At 42.7% G+C, this 14,258-nt stretch overlaps 2 protein-coding genes across 2 annotated transcripts; one reads left to right on the forward strand and one right to left on the reverse strand.

Moving 5' to 3' along the window:
- Positions 1–401: 401 nt before the first annotated feature.
- On the reverse strand, positions 402–1,331 carry LOC125160687 (olfactory receptor 7A5-like). The gene has a single exon (XM_047849884.1). It carries the CDS (start codon positions 1,326–1,328, stop codon positions 402–404), a length of 927 nt encoding a protein of 308 aa, XP_047705840.1. The 5' UTR covers positions 1,329–1,331.
- Positions 1,332–13,216: 11,885 nt separating this feature from the next.
- Positions 13,217–14,045, forward strand: LOC125161123 (olfactory receptor-like protein OLF4). Its single transcript, XM_047850760.1, is given in 2 exon segments — positions 13,217–13,996; positions 13,998–14,045. Coding segments are annotated over 2 exon segments (828 nt in total).
- The last annotated feature ends 213 nt before the right edge of the window (positions 14,046–14,258 follow it).

Below are 14,258 nucleotides of genomic sequence, written 5' to 3' on the forward strand. Positions count from 1 at the left end.
CGAAGCGTATAATTCATGATATCGATCTCAGGAAATCTAGGGGAAATTTACCCGGCATGGTATAAGTCATTTGAGATGAAATTAATTTTAAGAAATCCAACTAGTCCCATGTGAGATACAGAAATTTCAGGCATTTGTGACCCAAGATTGGGGTAAACTTTGGAGACATCTGAAAATAGACAAAGGAAAAACCGTCTGTATTTCAGTCACAGCAGAAGCTTAATGAAGTGAGTTCTTAAATGTATAGACAAGTTGATCAAACAAATGGAAATGCCAAGAAAGAAATAGAAGGAGTAGATCCTACTTCCACAGTCTGATCAAAGATTGGCAGTTCCTGACTCTGAGGATTGAGCCCTTCAATCATGGGCATGTCTTCAGCCTTTGGATGATTGGTTCTTATATCACGGGATCCCAAGGATTCTTTTCAGAGCCCTCTTTATGTCTCTGTTCCTCAGGCTGTAGATGAAGGGGTTCAGCATGGGCGTGACCACCGTGTACATCACCGAGGCTGTGGCACTTGACCGTGAGCTCTGGGTAGCAGCAGAGCTAAGGTACACACCTAGGCTTGCACAATAAAATAAGGAGACAACTGAGAGGTGAGATGCACAGGTGGAAAATGCTTTATACTTTCCCTGAGCTGATAAGATCCCACGTATGGAGGAAACTATCTTGGAGTAAGAGTAAAGGATCCAGACAAGCAGACCACCACCCAGCAGCATAGTTCCAAGATACATCACCACGTTATTAAGAAAGGTGTCAGAAGAGGCAAGTTGGATCATCTGATTGAGTTCACAGAAACAGTGGGGGATCACTACTTCTGTACAGAAGGACAGCCGCAACACCATTAAGGTGTGTACCAAGGAATACAGGACACTCGTGATCCAGGACACCAGGACCAGGAGTCCACAGAGCCAGGGGTTCATGATGACCGTGTATTGCAAGGGGTGACAGATGGCCACAAACCTGTCATAGGCCATCACACTCAGGAGAAAGTCGTCCATCCCTGCAAAGGTTATGAAAAAGTTCATTTGTGTGATACAGTCCTCATAGGTTATGACTTTGTTCTGGGTCTGGATATTCCAGAGCATCTTCGGGACGGTGGTGGAGGTGAAGCAGATGTCTACAAAGGACAGGTTGGCCAGGAAGAAGTACATGGGGGTGTGGAGGTGGGAGTCAGAGCTAATGGCCAGGAGGATGAGCAGGTTTCCAAACACAGTGATCAGGTACATGGAGAGGAAAAGCCCAAATATGAGGGGCTGCAGTTCTGGTCTCTCTGAAAATCCCAGGAGAAGAAATTTTGATATCCGTGTAATATTTCCTGGTTCCATGAGGTTGCACTGACTGCCAGAAAGAGGCAAAGGACATCATTAATTTTCACATCAACAGTTTACTTACATAGTTGAAATGCTACCATTTATATTGTGCAGTCAAGAAGTTCATTTCAGAATCTTGTCCCTTTTGTCCCCATAGGATTGTCCTTTTGGAGAGATTCCCTCCTGTTTCATCTCAGATTAGGTGTTTTGGTCTCATTCTCCACACTCCCCAGCAGAGGTCATGTATTTTACTGTTTTACTAAGAATATCTTTCCTGCATTGGAGGAATATGTACTGAGGGTCAAACATGTTCCAGGCATTGTCTAGGCCATGAACATGGGATACTGAAAACCAAAAGCCACTATAATCTAGTGATGGAGAATGAATAGAATCAAATACAAATATTAATAAGACATCACAGGGTGTCAAGTGCTATGAAGAGACAAAAGCAGATATAAAGGAGAGCGTGGATATGAGTGCTATTTTGTAATCAGTGTTTGGTCAAGACCAGTAAACTAGGTGACATTTGATCAGAGACCTGCAGGGAAGGAAGGCAGGAGCCCAGAGCCTGTGTGGGGAAGTGTGTGATGGTAGAGGGAATGGCCTCAGCTAAGGCCCCGAGGATGATACTACTTGGAGCTATTTGAGTCCAAAACAGGAAGCATTTATGGGAAGGGGATTGAGCAGGAAAATGATCAGAGATCGTGTCAGGCAATTTCAAAGAAATAGGTGGCCTCCTTGCTGGTTCCCCTTCAAGAGAAAGGAGTCACTCACCCTTATTATATACTGCTTGTATTTTAGCATCTACCTGCAAAGTCTGCTGTAAGTTGACATAGAGCCCTCTAGAATACAGTGTGTTGATTGAGTTCTGGCTCCTGTATTATAAGAATCACCTTGGAATATATTGGACCATGTCCCCTGCTCTGATGACGGATGTCATTTCACACAGTGCGCACACACACACACACACACCCCAAATGAGTGCTCCCTGGGCTGTGTTTTTACCATGACTTCTCACTCCAACCCCAACAATTAAGTTTGGAGTGGGTATAACTCAAGATGCGCAGATCCATTATCATTCCTGCAAATGATGTAAGTTTTCCATGAACAAATAAAATTGACAAGTCAGATTGGCATGCTCATTTTCTTTCCTGTATTTAAAGAAACACAAACAATCTGCTCAAAATCAGAGAGAGAAAGAGAAACAAGAAAGTGAAATAAAGTAGAAGTGGCAGAAAAGATCTAATGGCTCAGGTGATCGCTGAAATCTGAGGGGCCATGAAGAAGAAAGAGCATCCCTGGTTCTGACAACATTCCAACCCTTGTTACCTCCCTGATGCCCAGCAAAAATAGTAAGGAGGAAACTTAAATTCAGTCCGAAGACAAAATTAGTGGGAACTTCAGGGCGTTGCTCACCTTACAGAGTGAATTTTCAAGAGAAACCTGTGCCAAGGAATAAATCAACACTTCAGCACAGGAAATATGCAAAGCACAGCAAAAGTTGGGCAGGTTATAATGGAAGGTAAGAGACTTGCTTGTTCTTTGAAAAAGCACCTTGAGATTTTGCTATTTCTTTGACCAACTGGATGTCCTGTGATCTTAGAGAAGGTGGGACAAGTCCCTTTCACTCTTTAGACGTGGCATCTTTTCTCTCTTTTTCCTGGGCTTTAGGTTGTGATCTTTTTGGCCGAGTGTTGGGCACACTCTGGTCCTGTTTCTGGTTTGCACAACGTGCAAAGTTCTGTCCAGACCTTGCGCTACAAAATTCTGCACATACCATGAAAACCGTTCTGGCTCTAAGTCACCATCTCCGTAAGATTTCTGCCTGAGGCTCTTACACCACACAAACTTTTTTCATAGTCCTGTGACTCCACCATTATAAGGCAAGTACCAAACGGATGGGGCCCTCTCTGACCTTGTTCACTGTAGTTTTTCAGAAGGGCATGATCAGGCAGGTACATGGCCATAGAGATCTCCACATTCTGGGCTAGGCTGGTGGCTGTCAGGTGACCTCAGGTAAATGCGCTTGGCTTTGATTCTCTCTGACCCTTTCCTCCTGGTCTTGTCAAGCTCTCAGACTCACCTGGCTGGGAGCTGTGAGGGAGAGGTGTCCATGTGGCCATCTGGATTCCTCCTGGATGGTTATTGGTGGTGACTGAACTCTGTCCCCACACAAGACGGCAGAACGGAGGCTAGCATGAGTCTCCCAGTCAAGCTTTCGACTCCACAGCAACAACCTGGTCCCGTCAGCCCACGGTGGCACAGGCAGTGGGTGTGCACAGGAGGGATTTATAGTTTCCTCTGTCTGTTCATGAGGCACATTCCCCTCCTCCTCCTCTTTGGAGCAGCACATGATTTCCCTGGGGGACACTGGTCTGGACACAAAGGAAATTTTTCTGGAGGTTCTGTGTTCCCAATAGACCAGATTATATCTGTGTGACCCCAGTGTTGAGTATTCCCTCCTCATGAACTCCACTGCTCTCAGAGTTCAGACCTCCCAGCAGCGACTCCCAACGCTTATGTCAATGTTTCGCCCAAGTCTAGGACTGAGCAATCTGTGTGGATTAGTTCCCTTGGATCTCCAAGCTGTTGGCTTGTGTTGGAGATACAGTCCTGCCATCTACACAACATTCCGGTTTTCCTTTTCAACAAGGAAGAGAAAAAAGCTCCTTGATACGAACCCTGAGCACTACATACCCATACCGCAGCTTCATGACACATTTGCACACTTTTAGGACTTTCATTACACATCACAATTAAGAGCTGCTGTTCAGCCCCTCTTTGTAAAGAATGTTTTAATTATATGAAATATGGTGAGATTTTTTTTCTTGCAGTATAATATGAGCTTGGAATAGAAAAGTAAAGAGGTTCATCCCGGTAGCTTTGAGAAGAAATCAGGCCTTGCAATCATTTTCATTTTAGACCAATGTGAGCCACTTCGGGCTTCTAATCCATCGAATGCAAGAACATAAATGAATTTTAAAACACCAATGTAGTTATTTTACATCAGCGTTAGGACTTAAAACGACAAATGTTGTTCCAATGAAATTTTGTTAAGAATCTGAGATTAGGGGGGCACCTGGGTGGCTCAGTCGGTTAAGCGTCCGAGTTCGGCTCAGATCATGATCTCACTGTTCGTGAGTTCCAGCCCCGCGTCAGGCTCTGTGCTGACAGCTTAGAGCCTGGAGCCTGCTTCACATTCTGTGTCTCCCTCTCTCTCTGCCCCTTCCCTGATCATGCTCTGTCTCTTTCTGTCTCAAAAATAAATAAACATTTTTTAAAAATTTTTTAAAAATAAATAAGAAAGAAGAATCTGAGATTAGGGTTCTCCCTTCGTTCACGGAGTTTCCCCTGGGTAAAGTCATTTTGCATTGTAATCTCATCTCTAAGTAGAAGAGGAGATTTAAAATCAATTTACAGATATTCATCCTCTTTAGCTAGTAGAGAATTTCTCAGTACGTAACTGCAAGCATGCTTCAGATTTTGACGTCTTGGAGGCATTATGACAGCAAAAGTAATTCATCCTTTAAATGTATGTCTTTCATTTATGTCTGTCTTGAAATCTTTGTGTCTATCATTTATGTCTGTCTTGAAATCTTTGTGTCTATCATTTATGTCTACCTTGAAATCTTTGTGTCTACACATCTTCATTCTTTTAAATGCATATTAATTCAAACATTTACTCTTTCAATACCTACACCTGCAACTTTCTCTTAAGTTTCCTTTCAACATAAAATAAGAGATTATGTATGGGTTTGCATTTAAAATGAATAAATATGGGGCTCTTGGATGGCTCAGTTGGTTACGCACCTGCCTCTTGATTTTGGCTCAGGTCACAATCTCACATTTTGTGAGTTCAACCCCCATGTCAGGGTCCGTGTTGACATGAGGCTGCTTGGTATTCTCTGTCTTTCCCTCTCTCAGCCTCTCCCCACACCTCTCTCTCAAAATTAAATGCATAAACACTAAAAAAAATTTTAGGTGAATAAACAAACACACAAAAAAGCAGAATGAGACCTACAAATACAGAGAAAAAAACTCATGATTTGCCTGAGGGTGTGGGGGGATGGGCAGAATGGGTGAAGGGCAGTGGGAGATACAGGCTTCCAGTTATGGAATGAATGAGTCTTGGGGAAAAAAGGCACGGGGTATGGAATACAGTCAATGATACTGGATGGGTCTGTATGATAACAGACAGGAGCTACCTTTGCGGCGAGCACCGCGTAATGGGCAGAGAAGTTGAATCACTATGTTGTGCACCCGAAACTAAGGCAACATTCTTGCCAACTATACTCAGATAAGATTTCTTTTAAGTGAGTTTGTGTTTATGTACATATGCATATATGTGTTTATTTGAAAAAACACATGCAATATATATGTACAACTTTGCCTCTGAACATTTTCTTTGGACTCAACAAAGCTAACTATAATTTAAAATAAGAAAATAATAAAATAAAATACAATTTTGCTTCATCATATTAAAGGACATCTAGAGTCTGAGATCATATTCCAAAGTCATTCTATTTATTAAAATTTGTTGTTCCATGAAAACTTTCCTTGGAGATACATATTTGGTGTACACTTGAGCAAGGTACTGACTATCGTACACATTGTGGACAACAAGGTACTAAGAGACCAGGATCCTAATGAGGAGAATAAAACCCATCTATAAGACACATTAATATATTAGGTGTCCACTATTAAGAGCAGTTGAGATACTGATATCAAAGGAACTTTGGACATATAAGTGAAAAAAACATAATCTCACAGAGCCTGATGCGGTACTTGAAATTGTCAACCGCAAGATCATGACCTGAGCCAAAGTTGGACGCTCAACCCACTGAGCCACCAAGGCATGCCAAAAATAGAGTTCCATTAGAGATACATAATAAAATATTACAGATAAAACACCAAATAATTTGTATTTTTAAATATTTTTATTTATTTTTAAGAGGGGGAGAGAGAGAGAGAGAGAGAGAGAGAGAGAGAGAGAGATATGGCCTGAGCTGGGGAGGGGCAGAGAGGGGCAGAGACATAGAATTTAAGCTGTCAGCACAGAGACCGACATGGGGCTTGAGCTCAAGAGCTGTGAAATCATGACATTAGCCAAAGTCGGATGCTTAACTGACTGAGCCACCCAAGCACACCTTACATTTATTTATTTCAGTTCAAGTTAGTTAACATACAGTGGAGTGTTGGTTTCACGAGTAGAACCCAGTGGTACATCGCTCACATATAACTCCCAGTGCTCGTCCCAACAAGTTCCCTCCTTAATGCCCATCACCCATTTAGCCCCTCCCCCCACCCACTTCCTCTGCAGCAACCCTGAATTTCTTCTCTGTATTTTTGAGTCTCTTATAAATTGCCTCCCTCTCTGTTTTCATCTTAGTTTTCCTTCCCTTCCTCTATGTTCATTGGTTTTGTTTCTTAAGTTTCACATATGAGTGAAATCATATGAATCAGATTTATCTTTCTCTGATTGACATATTTTGCCTAGCATAATACACACTAGTTCTAACCACGTTGTTGCAAATGGAAGATTTCATTCTTTTTGATCACTGAGTAATATTTCACTATATATATATATATATATATATATATATATATATATATATGCCACATCCTCTTGATTCATTAAAGGGGCATATGTACCCCAATATTTATAGCAGTGTTATTAACAATAGGCAGTTATGGAAAGAGCCCAAATGTCCGTGGATTGATGAATGGATAAAGAAGATGTGAGTGACCTAAATTTTGATCATGACCTGCTTGCCTATCCTGCTACCTCAAAAGCATCATAGACCACACTCACATTTATGCCCCAGGAATTCACTCTACCAGGTGCTAGGCAGAATATCTCCAAATTGATTTAATTTCTTCTCCATAATGTGGGTTCTTTAAATGTCAATTGACCTTAACCAAGGGAAGCTGATGAATGGGGAAGCTGATGAATGGAGAAGCTTGAACTCGGTTCCCTCAAATAATTTTATTGACTATGTCCCTGTGAGATTCCTACTGCTGTTATAAAACATTCCCACACTAGCTGCTGAAGACAAACACATACAGGTTCTTACAGTTCTGGAGTCAGAAGCTTCGAAGGAGTCTCGTCGGGCTAATAGCAAGGTGTCTTCAGGGTTGTGGTTCTTCTGGAGGCTCAGGGGAGAATGTGTTTCCTTTCCAATTGCAGTCTCTGTTGCTGGCCACCTGCATTTCTTGGCCATGGGTCTTCCGCCACCTTCATGGACAGCAGGAGAGCATTCTCAAAATCTCTGACATCAACTCTTTTGTCTCCATCCTCAACATTTGGAGGACGATCCTGACTACCCTAGTCCCACCTAGAGAATCACAGCTGATCCTTTTGTCTCCATGGCAGCTAATTTACAGCCCTGTTTAGTCTGCTACCTTAATCCTACGTTGCTATCAAAAATAACATGTGAAAGGTCCTGGGAATTAGGATGTGGACATATTTGGAAGGGCCTTATTCTGCCCACTACAAAGTCTTTTTCATAAATGTATTATTTTTGTCACTTATAAAAGCCATAAAACAGAATTGACACAGACTGAAGAAAGAGTGAATACATTATTCCTTCAAAATTACATGCATGCAAGGACACCATTTGGTGCAGAAGACTTAAAATACCTACACCTGTCTTTAACACAAGATCCTAGGCTTGCTAATCAAAGAGTGGCCCACAGACCCAGACCCACAGTTTAGCATCACCCAGGAGCTGGTAGAAATGCAGAATCTCTGGCCACCCAGGATGAGAGATCAGATTCTGCATTTGTAGTGGGATCTGTGTGAATGTACACGCACATTGAAGTTGGAGAACTGCTGGTGTAGCTGGGTTTCTCACCTTTTATGATCGACATTTGTGGCAGGATAATATTTTTGGGGCTGCTTCCTTTGAATTGTAGGTGTTTGGCAGCTTCCCTTCAGACTTTGACAGACATCATCAGGGGAAAATTCATTTCTGGCTGTGAACCACTGCCCCAGAGTTTGAGAACTAGAAGCATCCTGACAGAATCAAACTCAAGGGTCACCACATACTCAGGTATTAAATTTAGACAGATGACTAGACATAACCAAGCACCATTTCTACAATGTAGAATGGAGCTCATAAATGTACTTCCTCAGGTATGTTTATAAAAATTGAATCCAACTATCCCTATGAGAGGTCAAGCTCACATTGTAGTACGTAAAATATTTAAATACATCTGTTATAATTAAACATTTAATAACAAGGGACCAACTGATAGCTTTTACCTTGTGATAATGTAAGAAATTCCTAATTGTGATGGCAAAAGTGTCTTGAAGCCAGTGTGTGTAGAACCCAAGGTTTATTATCAGAAGAACCCAGTTCTCTGTGCTTCTCTGTGCTGATAGCTCAGAGCCCAGAGCCTACTACGGAAATCGTATCCCTCTCTCTCTGCCCCTCCCCTGCTCATGATCTCTCTCAAAAATAAATAAACATTAAAAAATATTTTTTTAAAGAATAGACACTAGGGATGCTGGGTGACTCAGTTGGCTGAGCATCTGGCTTTTGATTTCGGCTCAGGTCCCAAACTCAGGAACCTGGAGTTTGAGCCCCCATCAGGTTCTGCATTGAGAGTGAGGAACCTGCTTATGATTATCTCTCTCCCTGTCTCTCTCTGCCCCTCTCTGGTTCTTTTTCTCCTATAGAAGAAGACAAAGAAGATGAAGATGAAGAAGAAGAAGAAGAAGAAGAAGAAGAAGAAGAAGAAGAGGAAGAAGAGGAGGAGGAGTTGGAGAAGGAGAAGGAGAAGAAGAAGAAGAAGAAGAAGAAGAAGAGGAGGAGGAAGAAGAGGAGGAGGAGGTGGAGAAGGAGAAGGAGAAGGAGAAGAAGAAGATGAAGAAGAAGAAGGAAAAGAAGGAGGAGGAGGAGGAGGAGGAGAAGAAGAAGAAGAAGAAGAAGAAGGAAGAGGAGGAGGAGGAGGAGGAGAAGGAAGAAGGGGAGGGGAAGGAGAAGAGGAGACACTGGAGATGGCGGGGCTGGGTCCCCGAGACAAGTCAAGGTTTTGAAGTTAAAGAGACCTAATCCCGGTGTGTTCTTCCTTCTTAGAGCTGGAGAAAAGTGTAACTCTGAGCTGAGATAACGTGCTAGGAGACTTACATAACAGGAAGAGGGCAAGTTCAGGGAAAAGGAGAAAAAAGCAAAGAAATGGATTCCCTTGATCTCTAACCTAGTCTTTTGGGAACTGAGATTCATCAGGAAGAAATCCTTGTTGTCCAGAGCAGCTTTCCATTGGGAATCATACACTTAGAGGTTGGAGTAACAAGAGGGAAATGTGCCTAATGAGCAGATACAGGGAGGTGTAAATACCCTCTGGTCTCCTGTCAGCCTGTGCGACCTTGGACAGGAAGGAGATTGGTTTTGGTCTGTTTGTTCTGAGTCCTAATTCTGGCTGGGACTGATGCTTCACTCCCCCATGCTGTCTCTGGTGAGGACAGAGCCTTCGTCCCTGTTACCTGCTGTCCTGGGAGGAATTCAGTTTCACACGGAGACCTTCCTGTCAGACACCCAGCCAGGTGAGTCCAACAGCCCCGTGCACTGTGGATGACAGGGTTGTCCGAGAACATTAATCCATCATCACCTGGGGGCCAATTCAACTTAGTCCATAGCAAGTGATCACTGTGTTTATTTGCTTGCGTAAATAATGAATGTATTTATTCAGTGACTGTGCCAGTTTCGCAGAATGGCTGCTACGAACACTTTTGATAGTCCTTCATAATCTTTATCATGAAAGGGATGCTCTAAACATCCTAAGATACACAGACCTCAGCACTGGGCAGGCTCTGGTCAGGATGTCCATAGGCAGAGACGTAGAAACCCTGCATTAAAAACATGAATATTTGTAATATAGCTGCTTTCAGGTCCTGCCTTCAACCGGTAACACCCACTTTTCCACCAGCAAATTCAGTGTAACCCCAAGACTACCCGCTTAAGAGTCCAACCACAGTGGGGCCTGGGTGGCTCAGTCAGTTAAGCGTCCTACTTTGGCTCAGGTCATGATTTCACAGTCCATGAGTTCGAGCCCCGCACCAGGCTCTATGCTGACAGCTCAGAGCCTGGAACCTGCTTCGGATTCTGTGTCTCCCTCTCTCTCTGCCCCTCCCCACTTGCACTCTCTCTCTCTCTCTCTCTCTCTCTCTCTCAAAAATAAATAAACATTAAAAGAAAAGTTCCAACCACACACAATGTAACACTGCTCTAAGTTTTTTCCCCAGGTTCCTGGGTGAAGAAGACATTTCCTGTTGTTTCTTAATCTATCCCTCAGTTTCAGCAAATATTTGATGACCTTTCTGATTATTATATGGCCATATGCTATTCCCCCTCCCCTGCTTTTTTTTTAGCACTTCAAAAGATTTCCTCAAATCATTGCTTCTCAGTCGACTTTGGAAACATTCTTTGACCATAAAAATGTTTAACTTGATTTAAATATTCCTATCTTCTTACTTCTGAGTTTCTTGCTTTATTTTAGTGGTTTTTCCCACCTGTAAATGTTATATGCAGTTTTCTTGATGTTCCATATATCGTATGGTTACATTTCCACTGAAGTCATTATCCCTCTGGTGTCGGTAATGTGTCTGAGGGAGGGGACCAATTTAAGGTTTTTCCAGATAGATATCCATTTATTCCAGCTGTTACTTAGCAATTCATCTCTTCCCAAAGAAACTGAAATACGACCTTGCCATATAGTAAATGTCCTTATACACTGAGACCTAATTCCTGATTCACTCAACAAATAATAACTGAGCATCTGCCATGGGCCAGAACATTCTAGGGACATTATATGTCATATTCTTTCATGGTGTTTCACAATTTAGTTATTAATCCGTGTCGGTATTACTAATGACTGCTATTTTTACCTGTTCCAGTTTGCTTTTATTTTTCATACAACTTTGCTTATGACAGTTGTTTCCAAGGTACTATTTTAACCTGGTTTCCAGAACCTTTCATTCTTTCCATTCTATAACTTCTCATAGTCTTATATCTTTTTACAGTAAACATATATTCAACTAAGTTGGTGAAAAACAGAAATGAACAGAGAGGATAAAGTCCCTGCTCTTCTGGATGTTACAGTGGAGCATTGAGACTGTCATGATGTGGGCAGGATTTACAGAGCACGGTCTGGGGAGTCCTTTGCATGATGGATGAGATCCAGAATGAGGATTAGAGGGTGTCCATTGGGTTTGAGAACGAGAGATCTTTACTCAAAGCCCAGGAATATCAATGAAAAGGTGCCACATAAGAAGAGGGAGAAAGGAGCTAACCCCATCCACTATCAATCACGTAGAAATGAATCAGTCATATCATGATGCAGGAGGTACAGGAAAATGTCTTCTAGGCTTGATATAAAAATGCCCGACTTTGATTGTATTGGTTTATCCCTTTGCTTGTTTTTCTTGATGTATAATATAAACGGATATGTTAATATTTATATGTATTTATACTTTTATCTATATAGTTTTGTACAAGCACACCATGAATATATCACTATCTGTCTTTTAAACAAGTTTGTTTCATTCTTGTATTATTTTTGCTGGGCATCAGGGGATGTAACCAGGGGAGAAGCAAGGGAGATATTTCTTCCTCACAGTCTCTCAGGGACCACCCCAGCTTATGAGATCCTTGATCTCCCTCATCGATTTCATTCCCTCTGTATCTCACTCTCTGTCTCTTTCATTTACTAAGCAGACTTTGTTACATTGGTGTAAATCACAGCGGAAAATTAACATTCCAGTATGGAGCTCCATGGTGATTGGTCCATGGGAGGCTTAAGAATTAGCATTTCTGGGAACCATTTCTACACTTTGCAGGGGAAAGATGGCTGATCGGGTCTCCTTGGGTTGTATCCATTCCCAGCATAACCAGGAATGTGGGGGCTGTGAGGACAGGGAAATTCACAACCCAGAAGACCACGGTGTCCTGTGCATGTGTGACTTGTAGAGGGTAAGCAGTCCTCACAACAGGGGCCAGGACTCCTCAATCCCAAGGTGACACCATACACGGGCCAGAACTCAGTCAAGAGCAGGCACCAAGACGGGGATCTGTGTCAATTCATGGATGGCTTTGCAGCACGATGAATACCGAGGGAGATGCAGTGTGGACAAGGACGGCCCTGTGCCTGGAGGTCACAGTTGTCGCAGAGAGGCCACATCCCTCCTCACATGTGTGTCAGAGTCTGTCATCAGTGTCCCTCAAGATCATTCCCCTTGCAGCGCTGGCTTTGCTTTTTCGCTTGAACATTTGAAACAAGTACCTTCCTCAGGGCCTTTGCACTGGCCATTCCCCCTGCCAGGCACACACTTCCCCCAGAATCCTGTGTCTATGTCTCTGTCTTACATGACATCTGTGTTCCAATGCCACCTGTGTACAGAACTTGCCTAAATGCCATTAAAATAGAATGCCCTTTTTGCTCTCCGCTTTATCCCTGTTTCCCATTTCTTCACAGCACACCTCACCATCAAAAAGGTGAGATAATCAAAAGGTAATTGTATCAAAAAGATAATTGTATAATTATCTTCTTTGCTTACATATTTTTTCTCCATCGCTGTAGGGATTTTTGTTCTTCAGCACTCTATACTCATTGCCTAGATAGTGCCTGAAAGCTGGTCAGCACTCAATTTAGATTCCTGAATAATTGAAGCATTTCTCAGAAAAACTATAAAATACATGATTTCTTAGGAAAGAAGCTGATTGACAATAAAAAGTATATCAGATGTGGCAGCGATGATTCCCTAAAGGGGACCATATCCGTACACAACATATTAAAAGGAATTTCTGGACTGCAAAATAAAAAAACAGTCGCATTTCAATTTTGTGAATAATACAAATTTATGTTATTTTATTTCCCTCTTTCCCAGAAGCCACCTCCACCACATGGAACCAAGTAATGAAACACAAATTTCAAAGTTTCTTCTTCTGGGATTTTCAGAGGAACCAGGACTGCAGCCCCTCATATTTGGGTTTTTCCTCTCCATGTACCTGATCACTGTGTTTGGGAACCTGCTCATCATCTTGGCCATCAGCACAGACCCCAACCTCCACACGCCCATGTACTTCTTCCTGGCCAACCTGTCCTTTGTAGACATCTGCTTCACGTCCACCACCGTCCCGAAGATGCTGGTGAACATCCGGACTCAGAACAAAGTCATAACCTATGAGGATTGCATCACACAGATTTATTTTTTCATACTCTTTGGTGTGTTGGACGTCTTTCTGCTGAGTGTGATGGCCTATGACCGGTTTGTGGCCATCTGTCACCCCCTGCACTACACAATCATCATGAACCCCCAGCTCTGTGGACTCCTGGTTCTGGTGTCCTGGATCATGAGTGTTCTGTATTCCTTGTTACAAACCTTAATGGCATTTCGGCTGTCCTTCTGTACAGAGGTGGAAATCCCCCACTTTTTCTGTGAACTCAATCAGATGCTCCAGCTTGCCTGTTCTGACACCTTTCTTAATAACGTGGTGATGTATCTTGCAGCTGTCCTGCTGGGTGGTGGTCCTTTTGCTGGGATCCTTTACTCTTATTCCAAGATAGTTTCCTCTATACGTGGGATTGCATCAGCTAAAGGCAAGTATAAAACGTTTTCCACCTGTGCGTCTCACCTGTCGGTCGTGTGTTTATTTTACTGTACGATGCTCGGCGTGTACCTGAGCTCTGCTGCTACCCAGAGCTCACGGTCAAGTGCCACAGCCTCGGTGATGTACACGGTGGTCACACCCATGCTGAACCCCTTCATCTACAGCTTGAGGAACAAAGACATGAAAAGGGCTCTGAAAGTATTCTTTTGGAAGGAGACCCTTACATGGCCAATCGTCATGAGATTGAAGAAATGCCGATGATTGCAGGGGTCAAAGCCTCTGGGTCAGAGATTGTGATCTTTATTCAGACTTTAGATGTTAGTATTCCTCTTCC

Source organism: Prionailurus viverrinus, chromosome A2 (genome assembly GCF_022837055.1).
Source record: "Prionailurus viverrinus isolate Anna chromosome A2, UM_Priviv_1.0, whole genome shotgun sequence".
NCBI lineage: Eukaryota > Metazoa > Chordata > Mammalia > Carnivora > Felidae > Prionailurus > Prionailurus viverrinus.